The following is a 20,734-nucleotide window of genomic DNA, read 5'->3' as shown; positions in this document are numbered from 1 at the left end:
TCCGTGCTGATTGCACGTTCTTTGCTGCTACGATTTTCTGCACCAGGCATCAAACATCAAATCATGCTACCCTCCGAAATTAATGCATGTGTGAAATCACCTTACGAATTACATTACTTCTTACATAATAATTAATAAGCAATTCACTTATTAACGGTATTGCTATATGTTGCTCTATATATTATCCTACTATATGATTGATTCACACTTGCCAAAGCTAGGATTAAGGACATGATCATATAGTAGTGCAAAAATCAAGTGAGACACACTATTTAATATGTATAAATTTTTCTTAACTTTAGTATTACATTTTGCAAAATTAAGTTTTCTATAAAGAGATCAATGGTTGGAATTTTTTTCTTTAGAGGAACATTGTGAACAATTTTATTCACCCTGTTTTAGGGATATTAGATATAATAACACAATTGACATTTTAATTTATTTTTATGCGTGCACATAATACTTGTACTCCCTCTGTCACAGAATAGTCGTTACACTCTCTTGGGTACACAGTTTAATGCGATAAGTAGTAATGTGGTTATCAATTACTCCCTCCGTTCCTTAATGTTGGTTACGTTCCCTTTTTAGGCGTTCCTGTTTGTTGGTTACATTTCTATTTTTGGACACCTTTTTTTCCTCAAAACACCCTTATATCCTTTCTTATTTACCAAAATTACCAAAGATTCATACCAAATTTCCACCTAATTTTCCTAACCATCAATATTAAATTCATTTACCTTCCACATACCCCTCCCATCTCCCCTTTTCCTATTTCTTTAATACTTTCTCTTTCCTTACTTTATTCTTTAAATATACAATCTCTTACACCCAATCAATATTCTTACACTCAATCATTATTCATCTCTCCTTTTCCTATTTCCCTTTAATACTTTATATCTTTACATTATTTTTTAAATATATACTTCATCTCTTATACCCAATCATTATGTTTACACCCAATCATTACTCAAATCCCAATACAAATCAAGATTCTAGTTTTCTTAAAAACCACCACATTTCCCAAACGTTACCAACATTAAGGAACATAGAGAGTATTATTTTATTAAAAAGTAGATGTAATGGAAGTTAATGGGATATTTTAATATTAGAGGAAATAGAATGTATGATATTTTTATATTGAATGATAGGAGAGTTGAAATTAAAAAATTTGTGTGGTGGGCCAAAGTGAAAAAGATCAAAATTAGAAAATTGATCTGCAAAGATCATGTCCATATCAAAATTGATTTGTACAGATCATGACCAGATCAGAACTGGTCAGTACAGATCATGACGAGATTAGAACTGATCTGTACATATCATGTCCAGATCAGAACGGATCTATACAGATCATGTCCAGAGAAGAACTGATCTGTACAGATGATGTCCAGATCAAAACTGAACTGTACAGATCATGTACAGATCAAAACTAATATGTACAGATCATGTCCAGATCAGACCTGGTATGTACAGATCATGTACAGATCATGTTCAGATCAGAACTGAACTATACATATCATGTCCAGATCAGAACTGAACCGTACATATCATGTCCAGATCAAAACTGAACTGTACAGATGATCAGAACTGATCATGTCCAGATCAGAACTTCTGTACAAATCATGTCCAGATCAGAACCGATTTGTACAAGTCATTTCTAGATCAGAACTTATATGTCTAGAAAATAACCGATCTATCTAGATCATGTCTAGGTCTATCTAATATAAGGAACAGTTAATCATGAGTAAAGTCAAATAAATAATAACAATATTATAAATTTGTGTAACATTTATTTTACCCGTAAGTCGCTTAATATTAATAAATGTAGATTTTTGTTTAAACTTAATTATAAAGAATCAGATCAGATTAGAACATAACAGATCAGAACAGACCAGATCAGATCAGACCAGATCAGATAAAAAAAAAATCAGATCAAAAAAAATAAATTCAGATCAGGAGAAAAATATACAAGACCTTATTTTACAACTCGGACACCAACACAACAGGTACGGAGTACATACAAGTGTCCTAATCACCAAAGAAAAAAAAATAACACAAGTGTCCTTATCTTTAATTTTTAATGTCAAATATTTTGTTTATATTTATAATCTTCTCCATAATCTATTTCTCGTTCACAACTTTTCCACTTCCGTTTCTTCACCCCCTTTAATTTCACACCTTCTTTCCCCTCTCTTCCTCCTCTTCAAAACAAGCAAGCAGCTTCAAAACACAGAAGGAAAAAATTACAAATATTTACAACCTAATTTTAATTTTAATTTTAATTTAAAAAAATTGAAAACTAAGAATGGAGCAAACTGTGGTATCATCCTTCTCAACGATCCCAACCTACATGCACGCCCTTAGTCAAACCCCAAAACGCCTCGCTCTCCGGGCCATCTCCGTCTCTACCCCTTTTCAAGAGCTCAGTCAAGTCCGAGACCGTTCCGGACCCAACATGCGACGATCCCTCCGTTGGTACGACCTCGTTGGACTCGGCATCGGCGGAATGGTGGGCGCTGGAATTTTTGTCACCGCCGGAAAAGCCTCTCACTCTTACGCAGGCCCTGCCGTTATCCTTTCCTACGCCATTGCCGGCTTCTGCGCTCTCCTCTCCGCCTTTTGCTACACTGAGTTCGCCGTTGATATCCCCCTCGCCGGCGGCGCCTTCACTTATCTCCGTGTTACCTTTGGTTAGCCAAATCTCCACCGATACGTTTTATATTTTATTTGAATTACAGAATGTGTTACTGATAGGTCTATTAAATTGATCTGGCAATGAATGAAAACAGGGGAGTTTGCTGCATTTTTTACGGGGGCGAATTTGGTGTTGGACTATGTTCTATCAAATGCCGCCGTTGCTCGAAGCTTCACCGCCTACTTCGGCACCGCAATCGGCATCTCCACCACTAAATGGAGGTTCACTGTCTCTATTCTCCCTAAAGGCTTCAATGAAATCGACGTCATTGCCGTCCTTGTCATTCTTATCATCACTCTCATCATTTGTTATAGGTAATTTCATTCTTTTTCCTTTTAATTTCACTCTACATTATGATTCCACCATTTCTCAATAGCTGGTCAAATGTAAAGACTAATTTATTTTTTCGGAGTAGTTTGGTGCCATTTTTTCAGAGTAATTTTATAAGGTGACAAAATTTACTGTCATAAATAAGTCAAATCAATGATGTGTACTGTCATAAATAAGTCAAATCAATGATGTGTTGGCCTAGTGGTTAAGACTGAAGGCTTGTGAGGTCTCATGTTCAAATCCCCGTCCCCATTTGTAATTTATATTGCCCTTGTGGCTCATTTGCACCAAAAAAAATAAAAAAATAAGTCAAATATTGCTATTTTATTTTTAAAACAGTACTCCGTAGTCCGACTTTTTAAATATGCATAGTAACTTTTTATTAATTAATAAGATAATGATCTGTATTTGATATCTTAGATTCATCATTTATCAAAATAAGAAGTTTTGATTACTTTCAAAAGCAATATTAAAATATTTAATTATAGTTATGGTGCAACGAACAAAAACGGAGGAAATGATATAGAAATTTCCGTAAGATCTACTCGTACTCTGTTTTATATGATTCTAAAATATTTTGATTTATTTCTAATTTGTTGGTGTCATTTGTGGGAATTATGCAGTACCAGGGAGAGCTCAGTAGTAAACATGCTCCTCACAGCATTACATTTGGTGTTCATTGTATTCATAGTTGTGATGGGATTCACCAAAGGAGATGTAAAGAATTTTACGATACCCGAAAACCCGAAAAACCCGGGTGGTTTCTTTCCATACGGGTTAACTGGTGCTTTCAACGGGGCGGCTTTAGTTTACTTGAGTTACATTGGTTACGATGCCGTTTCGACGATGGCTGAGGAGGTTCATAACCCCGTTAGGGATATTCCCATTGGAGTTTCAGGTTCCGTTATTATCGTCACTGTTCTCTACTGCTTGATGTCTGTTTCCATGACCATGCTCCTTCCATACGACGCCGTACGTCTCCAATCAAATTTCAATTCAGTACTTTTTCATTAATTATTATTCCTTGCCTCCTTGGACCATATTATGATTTATAACCCCAACCGTAATTAGTTTAATTTTTTTAATTTTTTAATTCAACTTTTTAAAAACTTTTGTTTAAAGTAACTTTTTTGTTAAAAATAATTCTGATTATTTCAACTTTGATTTGAGACAAAAACATTTGCACAACCAATACTATACTTTTCACAATTAATCATTTGCATCTTTCAAATGAGAAAGTAGTTTCGAATGAATTGCAACGTTTTACAAGATATAATTGGTTTTAGAGTAAAAATTAGGACTACAAATCTTAATACATATTAAGAACATGTATATTGGGATTGTTGGAGTGACTCTTCAAATATATTTTTTCAAATAAGAATTATTTAGCTCTTGGCCAACATTGAGTCTCTTGATTAGCTTTTCAAGGAGAGTCACTTTAAAGTAACTCTTGGCCAAGATATCTCCAAGAATTCATTCTTCTTGACGGGTGTAGAGTTATTTTTTTTTGTATGAAAGACGAATTAATTGTGAGGTGGAATAAAGAAATAATATAATGTGGGATCACCAAATAGTAATAAAAATAAATAAATTGGAGAGCTCCTTTAAAAAAGCGACCAATGTTGGGTGTTTTTTGGAAAGGATTCTTGAGAGTATTATGTAGAGATGTTGGTTTAGAGAGAGAGTATGAGAGCTTTCATCAATATTCATGCTCTAATAGTTCAACGTTCAAGCGTGTTAAAGAGCCTTAAAAGGTAGTGATATAGACATAAAAAATAAATCTCTTTGTTAGTTATATTTCTCAAGATATGAATTCATAAATAGTTTGTATTAAATCTGTTTAAAAGTTGTAAACATTTCATTACAAACTTAAATTGTGATAAACATAATAATGCGATACATATTGAATATACGATTTGGCCACACTAATCGAATCACATGTTTGGTATAAGATGCTCCAGTGAAAAATGATTCATGACTGTATTTTTTTTAAAGCTAATACGGAGTAATTGTTTAAGATTGGATATTGAGTTATTATTGCCAATTTAAGTGCAGAGTATACTTTTTACCTTTCGTGTTTTACAATATTTTTCTTTAATTCAAAAAAAATATTAGTAATCGAAATTCTTTTAGAAGCTCCACCTTAAATAGTTTAATATTTGCGTGTACACAACAAAGACTAAATATATGGTTGATATTTTAGGCAGGATTTCATTGAGTTATGACACACCTAGAGATAATTATGTTAACCGGGTTTATTTATTTATGTAGCTACCGTAATATGATCAATAATATATCATAATAATTTATTTTATTATTTTGGTGCGAATGAGCCACAAGGGCAATATAAATTACAAATGGAGGCGGAGGGATTCAAACCTAAGACCTATTGTACACATGCCCTCAGTCTTAACCACTATGGCAAGACATCATTGGTCTAATATATCATATTATTGATAGGAGGTCTTTTACACGAAATTATAAATTTATAACATTATCAACTGTGGTTGGTGTGAGTGTTTAATGCTCTCTTGCTCCTTAGTTATGTGATCTTGGGTTCGAGGGTTGGGTAAGAAAAAACCTCAATTGAGGGGAATACTGCCCATTGAAATACCTATATAAACTATCGCGAGAAATCAATCCAATTATCAAAAGCGGTGGGATCTCCTTATGATAAAACTGTAAAAAAAAAAAAAAAAAAAAGTAAAAAACTACAGCATCTATATTTAAGGGGTCTCATAACGTAATCTAATGCTAGTCATACACATAATTAGAACTTTTGTATTCAACTGTGTCATTAGTCATTAGTTTACAGTGCGTATTATAAATCCGACTCATAGAAGAATTTGCACTTTATCTTTTGGGATACATACATACAGATAAACTCCGAAGCAGCATTTACAGGAGCATTCAAGGGGGAAAAAGGGTTGGAATGGGTATCGAAAGTGATTGGAAGTGGGGCCAGCTTCGGGATATTAACATCGTTGATGGTGTCGATGTTGGGTCAAGCTCGTTACATGTGTGTGATCGGACGGTCAAACGTTGTTCCCTCTTGGTTTGCTAGGGTCCACCCTAAGACATCTACACCCGTCAACGCTTCCGCTTTTCTCGGTAACGTTGCTTTCTCTTCCCTTCTCGTCGCTTTTTTTTTCTACTTATTTTAGTCTCGATCTACGCCGTACCTACTTATTACTACGGAGTATTATGTTCTTGGCTTCATCCATTATCTAATCCTTTAATAACATTTATTTTTCTTTTATTAGGTTGCTTTAAATATTTGGTTTGCTATTAGTTTTTTTGTGTCTTCTTTTTAATGGTTATAGTTTGTTGTTTTTCTCAACTTAGGCCGTTCTGTTTTCGGTTATGTAGGGTTGTGTAAAGCATTTTGCTTTCTTTGTCAATACACCAATTATTTCTTCCGCTTCCAACTATATTTTGTTTTTTTTAACTCTTTATTGTACCATCTCTGTTTCTCAATACTCATTCCCTCTTTTTTTTTTGTTTCACGGGGTAATAAAAATGCGTCGGAGAGAGTATTTTTTAATTACTGTAGCACATAAAAGAAAGTAAGTTGTGAGTTTTGAGTAGGAACTAATTCGTGGCGCAGACGATGTTCCATAGGGCTGCATATAATTTGATTTTTTTTAAGAATAAAATTAGTTAACCAACAATCGGTATAATTACATTAATTTGTATTTGTGTATAACTTTATATTTTTTATTACTTCACTTATAGCGGATAAATAAAAAAAATTAAGTTACAATTGTATAAAGTTGAAATACATATTGGAGGAAATTTGATTAACTAAAGAAAAGCGCTTTATTTGATTAGCTAAAGAAAGCGCAACATTGTGTTTCCCTATTCTTTTCTTTCTTAATTTCATGGTTTTATGTTTGATCTAAATAAATTTCTAGAAAATATATATATAGAGTATTGTTTCTGCGAAGAAAATGCTAAGTGTGAAAATAGGGGAAGCCTCTTCAACCAGGCTGTCGTTTTCCTCCAATCGGTTGTGATTTGTCCTACAAAAACGGCAAACGTAAACTGGCTCGGGGGGGTTCCCGAGAAAACCCTCTCCGACGCTCAAGTCAGTTCTTGTAGAGAGAGAAAGTAGTGAGAGAGTCAGTGTGGGAATAATTGCATACCTCAGTAATGATTAGGTGAGACATATTTATAGTAATGCAGGATGGCATTATTAGTAAATATAGGCAAGTGTAGGGGTATGGAATCTTGGGCCTGTAAGAGGCTGAGATATGGGGCCCTAACTTCTGGTCTGAGCCCATCAGGAGGTTTGTGTTTGAGGGTATTTTCAGTAATTTCCCTGGAAGGGTATTTTGGTAATTTATGTAGAACAGTGGGCTCCACAGGGGGGGCCCGAACAAGTATGATTTTACTAGTAAATGAATAAAATTAAGAAAAAGATTGTAATCATAAATATATTGTACGCAAATACATATATTTGAGCATTAAAGTTTTTGTCAAATATTGTGTAATCTCGTATCATTCTCATTAATAACACACGTATATATAGTACAACTCAGTTACCTAAACCCTAGGTACACATTAGGTAACTTACCATAGTTAGGACTCTACAGAATATTCACAGAATAATATCTAATATCTTAACATATCTTAACATCCCCCCTCAAGGTGGAGCATGTAGATCTCGAATGCCCATCTTGTTCAAAAAAAACTCAAATTGCGCCTTCCCCAACGCTTTGGTGAAGATATCTGCTAACTGAACCTTCGTCGACACGTACGACGGACTGATGATCCCTTCCTTGATTGCATCTCGAATGAAATGACAATCTGACTCGATGTGTTTTGTCCTTTCATGGAACACCGGATTCTGTGCAATATGCAACACAGACTGACTGTCGCAATACATCCTCATGCCTTGGTCGTGTGTCACCCCCAAGTCGCGTAGTAGTTGTTTCAACCACTTCAACTCACACGTCAGAGCTGCCATCGACCGATATTCTGCCTCAGCAGACGACCGAGAAACAGTATGCTGTTTCTTGGTCTTCCAAGAAACTGGCGACATACCAAGTGACACAAACCATCCAGTCACCGACCGACGCGTCATTGGACACCCTGCCCAATCCGAGTCGCACCACCCCTCCAACTGCAACGCACTGTCCGACCGAAGTAGTATACCTTGACCCGGACACTTCTTCAAATATCTCACTACTCGCAAAGCTGCTTCCCAATGTGCCTCCTTTGGTGCTTGCATAAATTGAGATAGGACATGTACAGAGTAGGCAACGTCTGGTCGCGTGACAGCCAAATAAACCAGACGTCCGATCAGACGCCTATACTGCTCAACGTCCGACAGGTCTGGCCCGTCTGCCAATGCCAACCTATGATTCTGTTCCATGGGAAAGTCCACAGGCTTTGCTCCCAACAATCCGGCCTCTGAGATGATGTCGAGGGCATATTTTCTCTGACATACATAGAACCCTTGACTACTTCGTGCCACCTCTAACCCAAGGAAGTACTTAAGAGCCCCGAGGTCTTTCATTTTAAAACACTCCTTCAAGTATGCCTTAAAACTCTCAAGCGCAAACTTGTTATTGCCCGCGATAATCATGTCGTCCACATAAATGAGCACACTCAGCTGCAACGTACCTTTAGACAGAGTAAAGAGCGAATAATCGGACAGCGACTGTCGAAATCCATAGTGCGTCAATGCCGTCGACAACTTCTGGAACCAACATCTAGGTGCTTGTTTCAACCCATACAACGACTTTCTCATTCGACACACTTTGTCAGAGTGATTCTTCTGGAATCCAGGAGAAATCTTCATATAGATCTCTTCCTCCAAGTCACCGTGCAAGAACGCATTGTGGACGTCCATCTGATGCACGTCCCACTGTTTGACAGCTGCGACAGCAAGGAAAGTTCGAACTGTCGCCATCTTCGCGACGGGAGCAAATGTCTCATTATAATCCAACCCTTCCTCCTGATGATTCCCTAAACATACCAATCGAGCCTTCAGTCTCAACAAATTCCCATCCTCATCACGCTTCTCAGTATACACCCATTTACTCCCCAGTGCTTTCTTCCCTTCCGGTAAATTTTCCAACGTCCATGTCCCCTGTTCCTCCAACGCGTCGATTTCAGCAGCCATTGCCTGACGCCACCCCTCATGCTGCATCGCTTGTTTAAAACTCTTAGGAACTTGCCCTTCTTGCAATGCTGCTATATAATGCCTGTGCTTTGACGAAAAACGCTCATAATTAACAAAATATGTGATAGGATAAGGAGTACCTGAGAGTGATGATGTCGTAGGTGTTTTGTCGGAAGTACTATATTTTTCCCGTATTGTATGTATCACACAGTCTTTCAGCTTTGTCGACGGAAACTTCGCACGCTTCCCCCTTCCTAACTCCGTATCCTCCACACACTGCCTTGTCTCACTCTCGTCACTACCCGTCGTCTCCTCTACACCTGTCTGTGAGGAGACGACGTCTGAATCCACTCGACTAGGTGTTTCATGTTGTTGTTCCTCCCTCACAGGCGACGACACTCCCCTGTCGTCGCCACTGGTCAATGACACCCCCTCATCAGCTCCTGGATGCGACAACACTCCCTCAGTATCACCTGTAGGCGGCGACACCCCAGCAGTATCACCTGCAGGCGACGACACGGTCTCAGGACCCGTAGTCCCACTCTCATCCAAACTCCAATGGTCAAGCCCCCCATGACCATCATGCACCAGTGGCAACACATCCGATTCATCTACAAAAGGAAACGTCCCTTCATGGAACTTGACATCCCGTGAGACGAAGAACTCATGTGTCTCTAGATCATAAAGTTGCCATCCCTTCCTGCCAAACGGATAACCCAAAAACACACATCGGCGACTCCGAGACTCAAACTTATCCCCTTTACACCGGAGATTATATGCATAACACAGACACCCAAACACGCGGATAGGCACATACGATGGTGGTTTACCAAACAACATCTCATAAGGTGTTTTATTGTCAAGGATCGGGGTAGGTGTACGGTTTATCAAGTAACAGGCGGCCAAAATACATTCCCCCCAAAATTTTATTGGAAGATTTCCTTGAAAACGTAACGCCCTCCCAACATTCAAAATATGTTGGTGTTTTCTCTCGACTCTCCCATTTTGTTGAGGCGTCCCAACACACGACGACTCAAACAGAATCCCATGTTGACGAAAATAATTTTGTAAGCAATTGAATTCAGTACCATTATCACTGCGTACTACTCGAAGGGATCTATTAAACTGACACTTAATCATGGCAACAAAATTAAGAAATGTCGATGCAACTTCCATTTTATTACTCAGTAAATAAATCCACACACCTCTAGAATAATCGTCAACAATGGTAAAAAAATACTTTGCCCCACAAGACGAGGGAGTCTTGTAGGGTCCCCATAAATCAAGATGAACCAATTCAAATGTGCGACTAGCACGACTAACACTAACTGGAAAACTCTCCCTACATTGTCTCGCCCGCGGACATACATCACAAATTGTTTTATTCTTCCTAATCTTATGACTCACATGAGTAAGTAACTGCAACACTTTTTCCGACGGATGCCCCATCCGTTGATGCCACAAGTCGACCACACACTCCACTGCTAGCACACGAACCTTTGGAGCCCCACGGAAAAAATATAGTCCTTCCTGTCGATCACCTACGCCAATCACCATCCTCGTCGAGCGGTCCTGAAGAACACACATTTTGTTAGTAAATTGAGCAGCACAATGTAATTCGTCACTTAATTGAGTTACAGAAATTAAATTGCAGTTCAATTTAGGCACAAATAGAACATTATCGAGCACGAAACCATCCTCCAAGACCACCGAACCATATTGGTTTGAATTTGCAGGTTGACCGTCCGGCAACACAACCTGTTGATTTCTTGATGTCTTGATATTTCTCAGGATTGAAATATCACCCGTCACATGACGTGATGCCCCACTGTCAACAATCCAACGTAAATCAAGATTACCTTGCAACTTGTTTGAAGGTCGTGACAAGATGTCAACTATTTGCTGGACTTGCTCCTTCGTCACCCCAACAAGCTCATGATTGGTTGTCGTCACTGCACCCTGCGATCCGTCTCCACTCGTCACAGTGGTTGTCGCCCCTCCTGTGGCATTGCTCACGGCATTGGCACGAGCGACACCACTGGTCGACGACGCTGCCCCGCGAGCTACTCTGCCTCCTCTAATCGACGTCCTGCCTCCTCGACCAGGCCCTCGTCCACCTCGTTTCTTCTCATCCCACCATTCAGGAAATCCAATCAGCTGATAACAAGTTTCTTCCTCATGACCCTCACGATTGCAATGACCACAAAATCTGCCACTGACATCTCCCGACCTCGACCGAGCCTTAGTCTCGACCTTGAACGCCATGACACTCTCCGGACCTCTCGCAGCCTTGGCGCGCATGGTCTCGGTATTCATAACCGTCTGGTACGCCTCGTCGAGTCCTGGCAACGGCGATCGTGCTAACAGTTGTGCACGAATGGCTTCATAGTGATCATCCAGGCCAATTAGGAAATAGTGCAGACGATCTTCATCGTGAATGTCCCCCACCTGCTTCGCTATATTACACGTACAACCCGCACATACACACCTGGGAACTCGTGCATACTGTACGTACTCCTTCCATACCTTCGACAAGCGGCCATAGTACTCCATGACGCCCTCAGACGTGCCCTGCTTGCAACCACTCAGAGCCATCTTAATATGGCAGACCCTGGTGCCCGACACGACGCAGTACCGCGTCCTCAAATGACTCCACAACTCGTGAGCAATATCAAAGTCCTCCAGATTCGAACGCAAACTCTCGTCAATGGTGTTTGTGATCCAAGACACCACCATCGAATTGACCGCAATCCAATGTTTCATCTTCGTCTCGTCCGTAATGGGCTCCTTCACAGACCCATCAAGAAAACCAAATTTGAATTTTGAAATCATCGAGCGACGAACCGCTTTGGCCCACTCATCGTAGTTCGACGCTCCTCGAAGTTTTACAGGGGTGATGACAATACCGGGGCCGTCACCTGACCCAAGATAGTAGTCCAGATCGACGGCGGCGGCGATTGTCTTTTGTGGTGGCTCCTCGTCATTACCCATTGTTATGCCCTAGGAATTTGTAACTCCTCAGAACGCAGTACTCAACAAGCGAAGGAATTCGCTGTTCTCAAACTCTCTCAAACTCGTGCGGAAAAAAAAATCTAGGGTTTTTAACCTAGGCTCTTGATACCATGTCAAATATTGTGTAATCTCGTATCATTCTCATTAATAACACACGTATATATAGTACAACTCAGTTACCTAAACCCTAGGTACACATTAGGTAACTTACCATAGTTAGGACTCTACAGAATATTCACAGAATAATATCTAATATCTTAACATATCTTAACAGTTTTATACATTCATAACTATTATAAGGGTCATATGTTGTATCGTTAAACTGATGAATAAAACTTTGCATTAACATATGAAATTTCATGAGTTCAAGGATATATCAACTTTTTTTCCCCCTACGGTTATGACTTATGACACAATAAATATATAAAAGAGTTGTATAGAGATAAATGTATTACGGAATATTGAAGATTGTGTTGTGGAACGGATGAAGGTAAATGAGAGATTTTTCTTTGCTAAATTAAGAAATGGGTAGAAGTAGGGAAATTTAAGTTTGGAAAGGTAGACTTAAACAATATAAAGCAAGAAAGCCGGTCTTTAGTAATTGCACTGACGTATGGAGGAAGTATAAATCAATATCTGATATGTATTTCAAAATAAATATCACCCCACTAAGCGACAAAATAGGCTAAGACAAACGCTAAAGGACAAAATCAATTTTTTTTGAAAATGACATCCGTTTTTCTAAAAATGGCATCGGTTTTTAAAAATGGCATCTGTTTTTGAAAAATGACACATGTTTTGATGTTTATCTTATCCCTATTTTTTCGTTTAGTGGGGTGATATGTATCTTGAAATTCATATTAGATATTGGCCTCTCCGCCCTTCTTATGTACATTTGTATGGATGTAAACTAGCTAAATAAATACTTGCCAAAAAAAAAAATAGCTTAGTAAATAAAAGTATAATTAGCTTATTTTGGGGGTTCAATAATCGAATCTAGATAAACGGTATTCAATTTTCTATTACGTATTTGAATGATTAATTATACTATAAGAAATAAACTTTGAAGAGCGACGTTGGAAGACCCTCGGCTCAGTGGCATAAGGATTCGAACCCTAGATCAACAAGTATTAATGACTTTTAAATCAGAAATAACCATTGAGGCAAGTAGGATTTAGTGATATATTTTAGTATTTATTACTATATATTAGTCTTTTTAAAAATTGTTGGGGGGCGGGCCTATCTCCGCCTCTGCCTCGGCTTAAGGCTCCATTTGGTTGGGTGTAAACATTTTTAATATAAAATGATTTTCATGAAAAATAATTTACAATGGAAAACACAATTCAAAGTTAGTTTTCCGTTGTTTGATTCCATGTAACAAAAATGAAGAAACAAAAGGAAAATGAAAAGGAAAATAAGCAAGCAATGAGAAGAGTATACAAGAGAGATAAGACAAAAGGAAGGAAAATAGTTTTCCCTTTATTTTGGAGGGAAAATGGTTTTCCATTATTGGAAGATCAATTTTACTCATAAGGAAAATATTTTTACACTCCTTTGCAAACCAAACAATATAAAATTAAAAATAGAAAAAAAATGTTTTTCCGAAAAATATTTTACGCCATACTAAACGGAACCTAATTGGTCAATGAGCACCAACTCCACCAAGTATTCTTGTAAGAATACTAATTTAATCAGTGCACCCTACAACATAATTTTTGAAAGTGGATATTGTCGAGTGATTTGATTGGTTAATTATTGGGAGTACTTATTGTCTGTGATGCCTTTTTAATGTGCTTACGTACAAACAACTTCCAAACAAATACGAGTACTCAGTAGTTCGAACTGCGAATTTGTTTTAGTTTTTTTTATTATAAATTTATATTTTCTTTTATACGTAGACCATGAATCACGCTATGTTAAATATCTCAATGTTAAAACGAACCTCTCTATCTTTTGAACGTTTTTGTTGTTCTTAATAAGCGCATCATCTAATTAGAAATTGATTTCAAGTCAAATTCTATAACAATAACCCAGGCAAATGTTAACAGAAAGCTCATGGGAGCCTCGATTCTAACTAGCCAACTTCCGAGTTGATTACTCCAAGTATAAAATTAATGGGTGCATTTTCATATTCAGTCATATTTTATTTATTGGTGCACTTTTTATTTATAGAGAATTTTCCCTTATTTTTTAATTTCCTTCTTATTCTAAGGACTCTACTAATAATATTTTACTTCCTCCGTTTTTTAATACTCGCAATGTTTGTTACTTTCACGCATGCCAATGCATTACGTTGGGCATTTATATCTTAAATTCTCTTTATGCAAAAATTATAAAAAGTTGATATTTTGAAAATACACATTGAGACAAATTTAACAAGATCCTACATGACTATGTTGTATCTTATATAAAAAATAATAAGATTAGTCAAAGTAGAATGTATGAATAGTGTAAAAAGTACAGACGTTGCGATTTTTTAAAAACGTTTATTCCTTATTTTTACATTTTTTAAATATTTTAATACCCTTACTATCTTTCATTATAATTGTTTATTCTCCATTTATTCCACTAATATGTTATTTTAATAAAATCGACTCACATTTAATAAATTTTGTGCTAGTCAAGATGCACCGATTATTCTATATAGAGGGACTGAGGGAGTAATTAGTAGTATGGTGGTTGTTTGACATTTTGACTCTCTTCGTGCCTTCTGTAGCTAGTACTTCGTACGGAGTATATGTGGAAAGCGTAACCAAAACGACTATAAAAGTGAAAATAACATGTTGGTTTGAAAATTATTGGATACCAAATAACTGACGTCAGCGCGTGAATGCGAACAACTTGGTTCCTGAGGTAATAGATTTAACACGATTAATTAAAGGTAAGCTGATGGTATAATTGTTGTCCTGTATAATAAAAATTGGTACAAGTACAACTTAAATGGGTAGCTGAAGTGTGTCACGTTGATGTGGGAAATGTTGTCATTTACATTTATTATCAGCAATTTTGATAATCTAGAAATTTATATATGGACAACCTTACGTGTTGGTTTTGGACTATATGGGACGATATGGATGAATGATGATTAGAAGTGGATTACAAAAGCCGCAAGGCTAGGGTAACGACATGTAGGGTCATGGTTGTATGAGTTTTTATTGCTTTTGTGTAATTGTCGGCCATTTTTATTGGCAAACAAATCCAATTCATATAATACGTGGGAGTGAAAAAGTAAGCCTTTTGGATTTTTAAAATTGATCTGTTTACTATATAGTATATACCATTAGAGGTGGGGATTTTGATGTCTTTACATGTAATCTTGGTAGCCTAATCGGGCATACAGCATACTCATATCATACACGAGTATATATCAATAATATTTCGTGTTAACCGCAACATGTTGTGCTGAGTGATTTTGTGAGTGTGGCCTGTGACGAGTGTCTATAATCAAATCAGAATGTTGAGAATTTAACACGAGTGGTTGATGTTATTAGGTGAAGAGTATGAGTAAGATAGTATCCCCTCTTGCCTCTTGCTCTTGCTCTTGCCTCTTGCTCTTGCTCTTGCCTCTTGCCTCTTGCCTCTTGGCCTATTATATTGATTAATTTGGGGTAGGAATTGGGTTGGTCGGTGACACATCACCCATGAAATGCTATTGGATAGAACACCCGGATTCAGTGAGAAAGTGGTCGCTTGGTGTAAAGCTTTGGGATCAAAATCTCAGCAATAAAGATGCTTTTGGATCTTAAGCTTAATTTGGCTTTGTGACTGTATGAGTATGACTGTATGCGATCTCAAGGGACTAGTATTTAGAGACACACAAAAACGTTTTTGTGTTTTCTGTTGCTCAAAGAGTCAATGAAATTTCATCTTTAACTAGGAATTCCGATGAATAATTATTATTCATCAATTGGAGCACCCGGATGTAAAATATTCTACATCCTCCACTCAAATTAATAATAATAACTTAATAACTTAAACTAACAATGGTGATAAATAAATCAGGATTAACGTTGTATCACGCATGTACCTTTTATATGGTCATATTTTTGAATTTTATTTTGATTTGTTGAAATCTAATTGTTATACGACTGTACTAAACGCAATAGTTGGAGGCAACATTTGTTTTTCTAGTTTTCATGCGTAGAAATAACAAAATAAGTAAAAGAAAGGTCAAATGTTTCCTGTTTATCACAGATTAGATGCCAAGGAAAAGTCAAGCTAGATTTTGACTCATAAGGGTAGTTCTTGTTATTAGATTCCAGCAAGGAAAGCTAAGATATCGATGGGGTATAGTGAATAATATGGTAGATACTTTTTGAACGCCGACTTTGTTAAAAATAAAAAATAAGCATTGTTCTTTACACTGATCCTTTTGATCTGTACCATTAGCTTTTAGCTCCTGTGAAAACGATACTTTGGTTGCAATGTGCTTTCTTAATGATCTTCTTTTTCCTAAAGATCCTTGAGTGGATAGACTGTTTAAGTGGAATACTCTTACCACCTTAAGAACTTTAAAGTGCTCTATCTTTAGCAACTTATACTCATTGGTGGATGTTCAATAGTATTGAAAATGTTCTTTTCATTTTGAGGAAAGTCGGCTGCCAGACTTATGACAGTGCGTATCACGAGGGTATTTTGGGAATCCATGGAGAAACTAGGGGTTGTTTTAGGGACGTACTCTTCGAATAGTTTGGCTGGTAAATCTGGATTTAGGCGATAAGTTATTAGTGATTTGCAATATTTGTATTGCAGTGATATAAAAAGCTTATCTTATCCAAACTTATTTTTCTTGAAATACAGTAAGTGAAAATCAAAAGTAGCTAATTTTTACTTCCCTTGCAGGAATTTTGACAGCAGGCATTGCTTTGTTCACTGATCTTGAGATTCTTCTGAACCTAGTATCAATTGGCACACTCTTTGTGTTTTACATGGTGGCGAATGCGGTAGTTTATCGACGTTATGTAGCTATAGGAACGACAAATCCATGGCCTACCCTGTCGTTCCTATGCTCTTTCTCCGTCACCTGTATATTGTTCACACTAATCTGGCAATTTGTACCATCTGGTACACTTCAAGACATAATGCTTGCCGTATGTGCCATCATTGCCATTGCTCTTTTGTTGTTATTTCAGTGGCTCGTTCCTCAAGCACGAAAGCCTGAGTTTTGGGGAGTTCCTTTGATGCCATGGCTACCATCAATGTCTATATTCCTCAACATTTTCTTGCTGGGATCTCTCGATGGACCGTCCTACATTCGATTTGTATTTTTCTCTCTTCTTGCTGCTATTGTATATGTATTCTATAGTGTCCACGCTAGCTACGACGCAGAAAAAAATGGGTCTTTCAGCCCAAAGAACACGATCATGGTCCTAAAGCATCAAGAACTAGCTGTGGTTTGAGATTCTACCACAAGTATAATGATTTAGTCCTAGCTAGTAAAATATATATGTTCCTTCTTGTATCCATTTCTTGTCAATCCTACACAATTGTCTTTAGACATTGTTACAAGCTCACCATCCTGTATAAGTCTAAAAACAAACACTTGATGGAATTTTGCAAAGGAAGTGGAATGTAAAGATTGATCTTGATGAAAATAGCACCTCTACGTCTAGAATTAATAATACTAGCTAGTGTCTGATACCTTAGACCAAGATTCCATTGTCTCTCTCATTTATTAATTAATCATTACAATTACATGAGCAAATATATATATTTGCCAAAATTCTTGTTTATTTACAAGTGGTGTACAATAAATTAATATTAGGCCAATTCACTAAATGGGTAAAAATAAAATATTCGATAAGGCTAGAGATACACTTGGTGTACATTGGCATCTTACACACCACCTATTAAATGATGTCACCTAACAAATCCCACTAAAAAAAGAGAGGGAAAAGCTTTCTGAAAAAAAGATATTGGGCGGCAAAAAAATTCAGCAATTTGCGCCATTTTGTGCAGTTCTGCAGGATGCAGTTGCGCCATAATACCAATTTCATTTTGCCGCCAAACATTTCTTCACCTCTTATTTTCATTCTTTCACCTCCATAAATAAAAGAGGAATTGCAAATGGTTTTTTCTGGTTTCCATTTCTAAAGTAAATGCAAAGCATTTGATTCTTTTTTACCCACCCTGAATTTCTATTTCTCATTCGTTTTTCCGTCATTTTCGAACCCTGTAATTATCTCAATGAATTTCTATTTCTAAAGTAACTGCAAATGACTTTTTCGAAGCATTTCTTCGAAACTGAAAATGAAGAATTGGAAGTGACAATGACTGCTTTGTTTAATTAATTGACAATGGAACGTTGAAGCTATACATTTATAAAAGTTACGTTTATAATTCCAGAAATTGTATAAAAGAACTCAAAAATGTATTTTGATTTTAGATATTGATTAAAATATACTCATACATAAAAGCAGAAGGATAAAAAAAACCAACAGGAAAAAATACCCAGAAGGAAAAAAAAAAAAAAAAAAAACCCACAGTGGCAACAATTTTTTCTTTTATCGCCACCCCGTAGGCTCGAACACGGGTTTACCATAGTTTAGGCATGATCAAGTATCCACTTTAGCAGGGGTATCAGCACATCATAGTAAGGTACCTAAAATTTTATATAGAGTAATAACAAATGAAGTTAATAAGCAGTGTGTGCATAGATTTTATTATACATGTAATGCTCCCACAAATATAAAAACAATCTCCTCAAATATAAACTTTATTATTAAAAAAATAAATAAAAATAAAAATAAAACAATTTTCTCCCAATTACCCTTTTTGTGCATTACGAATCGAACCTGGGTTCATAATTCAACATATCTATAACATGTTGTGAAGACTCACGTTAATTCATTTGTCAAGCCGGCCTTCACGACTTTTTTTTTTGTATTATATTATAGGAAAAGGTGTGTCATACTAATCTTATTGTATAAACGTTTATAACAATTTTGTAAACTAATACCATCGTAATATATGATTTTGCAATGATATATAAAATACGATAACAACTAAAATCATCTACTTTAACATGAATTACGATGTCATGGAATCATTACTATTTTAAGTACATCAAAAAAGAAATGAAATCATAATCCAGGTAAATAGACAAAAAGAATTTAAGTTGCAATTATAGATGTGCTGATACTCCCTTGTCATGATGGTCACTGAAACACTTGTTGAGTTTTATCTATATGTGCGCAACATATGTTCGAATCCTGATATGAGACAAAAAATTTTTTTTTTTAAAAAATCAGTACATTAGTTTATGGGATCATTCACTTTTAAAAGAATCAATATTTGAAGTAAAAGTCATATACATTTGTAATGCAATTTAGACATGCTGATACCCCCTTGTCATGATGGTCACTGTGACGCTGTTTGAGCTATATTTGTATGCGCGCAACGTATGTTCGAATCTTGATATGAGCAAAAAAAATATGTTTTTAAAAAAATCCGTACATTAGTTTATGGGATCATTCATTTTTAAAAGAATCAAGATTTGAAGTAAATGTCATATACCTTTGTATTGCAATTCAGACGTCCTGATACCCTTTGTCGAATTGGTTACTTGAACGCTGCCTAATTTGTTTTAATCACCCATTTTCGAATCCTAACAAGACCTTAGGATTTTTTTTTTTTAATATCACATGTTTTATGGAATCATATTAACATAAAAAAATCAAATTTGATAAAAAAAAAAAATCATTACGAATTTTATTTATGGTATTCAAAAGTAAATCTAGTTGATCCTTTACATCAAAGCGCATCCCACTACAAACCCTTCCAAAAAACTAAAATCATGTTGTATTTTGTTTATCGTGTTCAAAGTAAAAATAGTTTTTATCTTTTAAAACTAAAAGAGAATCTATGTAAAACAAAACTCTCCCAGAAACTAAATATTTTGTGATTTTTTATGTTTTTTTCAAATCTTAATGTTGTTTGATCCTTTTAAAACAAAATAGATTTTACGTAAAATATACCCCTCCAAAAAATTCGTGTAACTTTGATCAAAATTAAAATAGTTTCAAACGTGCATATAATTTATTATCACTATTTCCCATCAAGAAGTTTAAACGTCACTTTAAACACTGGCCCCCACATATAAATAAAATTAATAATAAAATTTCAAATTAGGATTTTTTTAATATGACATATTTATGGGATCAATATTTACATGAAGAAATCAAAATCGATGGTTCATTTTTTACGGGATCAATATTTCTTTATATGTTTAAGATTCTCTAGATGCTTCAAGTATCTCTAGATGGTTCATTTTTTCTTTATATAGACATAAATGAACCATCTAGAGATATAAACATAAACGAACATATATGTTTAAGATTCTGTTGGTTCGTAAAATAATTATTTTTATGTTTAGGGTTTAGGGTTTTAAGGTTTAGGTTTTTCTTCGATTATCTAATTAGAAAATGATAATGTACATGCATGTACGAAGCACAATAGACTTGTTTTAATCTATTCAGTGTAGAAGTGATAAGCATCTCGGGTTGCCCGGGTCTTCTTCATGTCGAATACTAACCAAATTTGTGCTTGGCGTGACAGATTTTTATTAAAAA

At 36.1% G+C, this 20,734-nt stretch overlaps 1 protein-coding gene across 1 annotated transcript; it reads left to right on the top strand.

Annotated features, from left to right (window-relative positions):
• Positions 1-2,123: 2,123 nt before the first annotated feature.
• Positions 2,124-17,787, top strand: LOC110795763 (cationic amino acid transporter 6, chloroplastic). The gene is made up of 5 exons (XM_022000780.2): positions 2,124-2,687; positions 2,787-3,006; positions 3,646-3,994; positions 5,902-6,133; positions 17,007-17,787. Exons 1-5 carry the CDS (start codon positions 2,303-2,305, stop codon positions 17,561-17,563), a joined length of 1,743 nt encoding a protein of 580 aa, XP_021856472.1. The 5' UTR covers positions 2,124-2,302; the 3' UTR covers positions 17,564-17,787.
• The last annotated feature ends 2,947 nt before the right edge of the window (positions 17,788-20,734 follow it).

The sequence above is a fragment of the Spinacia oleracea genome, chromosome 4 (assembly GCF_020520425.1).
Source record: "Spinacia oleracea cultivar Varoflay chromosome 4, BTI_SOV_V1, whole genome shotgun sequence".
Lineage (NCBI taxonomy): Eukaryota > Viridiplantae > Streptophyta > Magnoliopsida > Caryophyllales > Amaranthaceae > Spinacia > Spinacia oleracea.
The sequence above is the reverse complement of the archived record's forward strand: the minus strand, read 5'-3'. Positions and strand labels throughout refer to the sequence as shown.

Excerpts from the sequence above, each read along its gene's own strand:
- LOC110795763 (XM_022000780.2), top strand. The coding sequence starts at position 2,303 with ATGGAGCAAACTGTGGTATCATCCTTCTCAACGATCCCAACCTACATG. Across the intron at positions 3,995-5,901 it reads TGCTCCTTCCATACGACGCC|ATAAACTCCGAAGCAGCATT; the intron begins GTACGTCTCCAA and ends ACATACATACAG. Across the intron at positions 6,134-17,006 it reads CAACGCTTCCGCTTTTCTCG|GAATTTTGACAGCAGGCATT; the intron begins GTAACGTTGCTT and ends CTTCCCTTGCAG.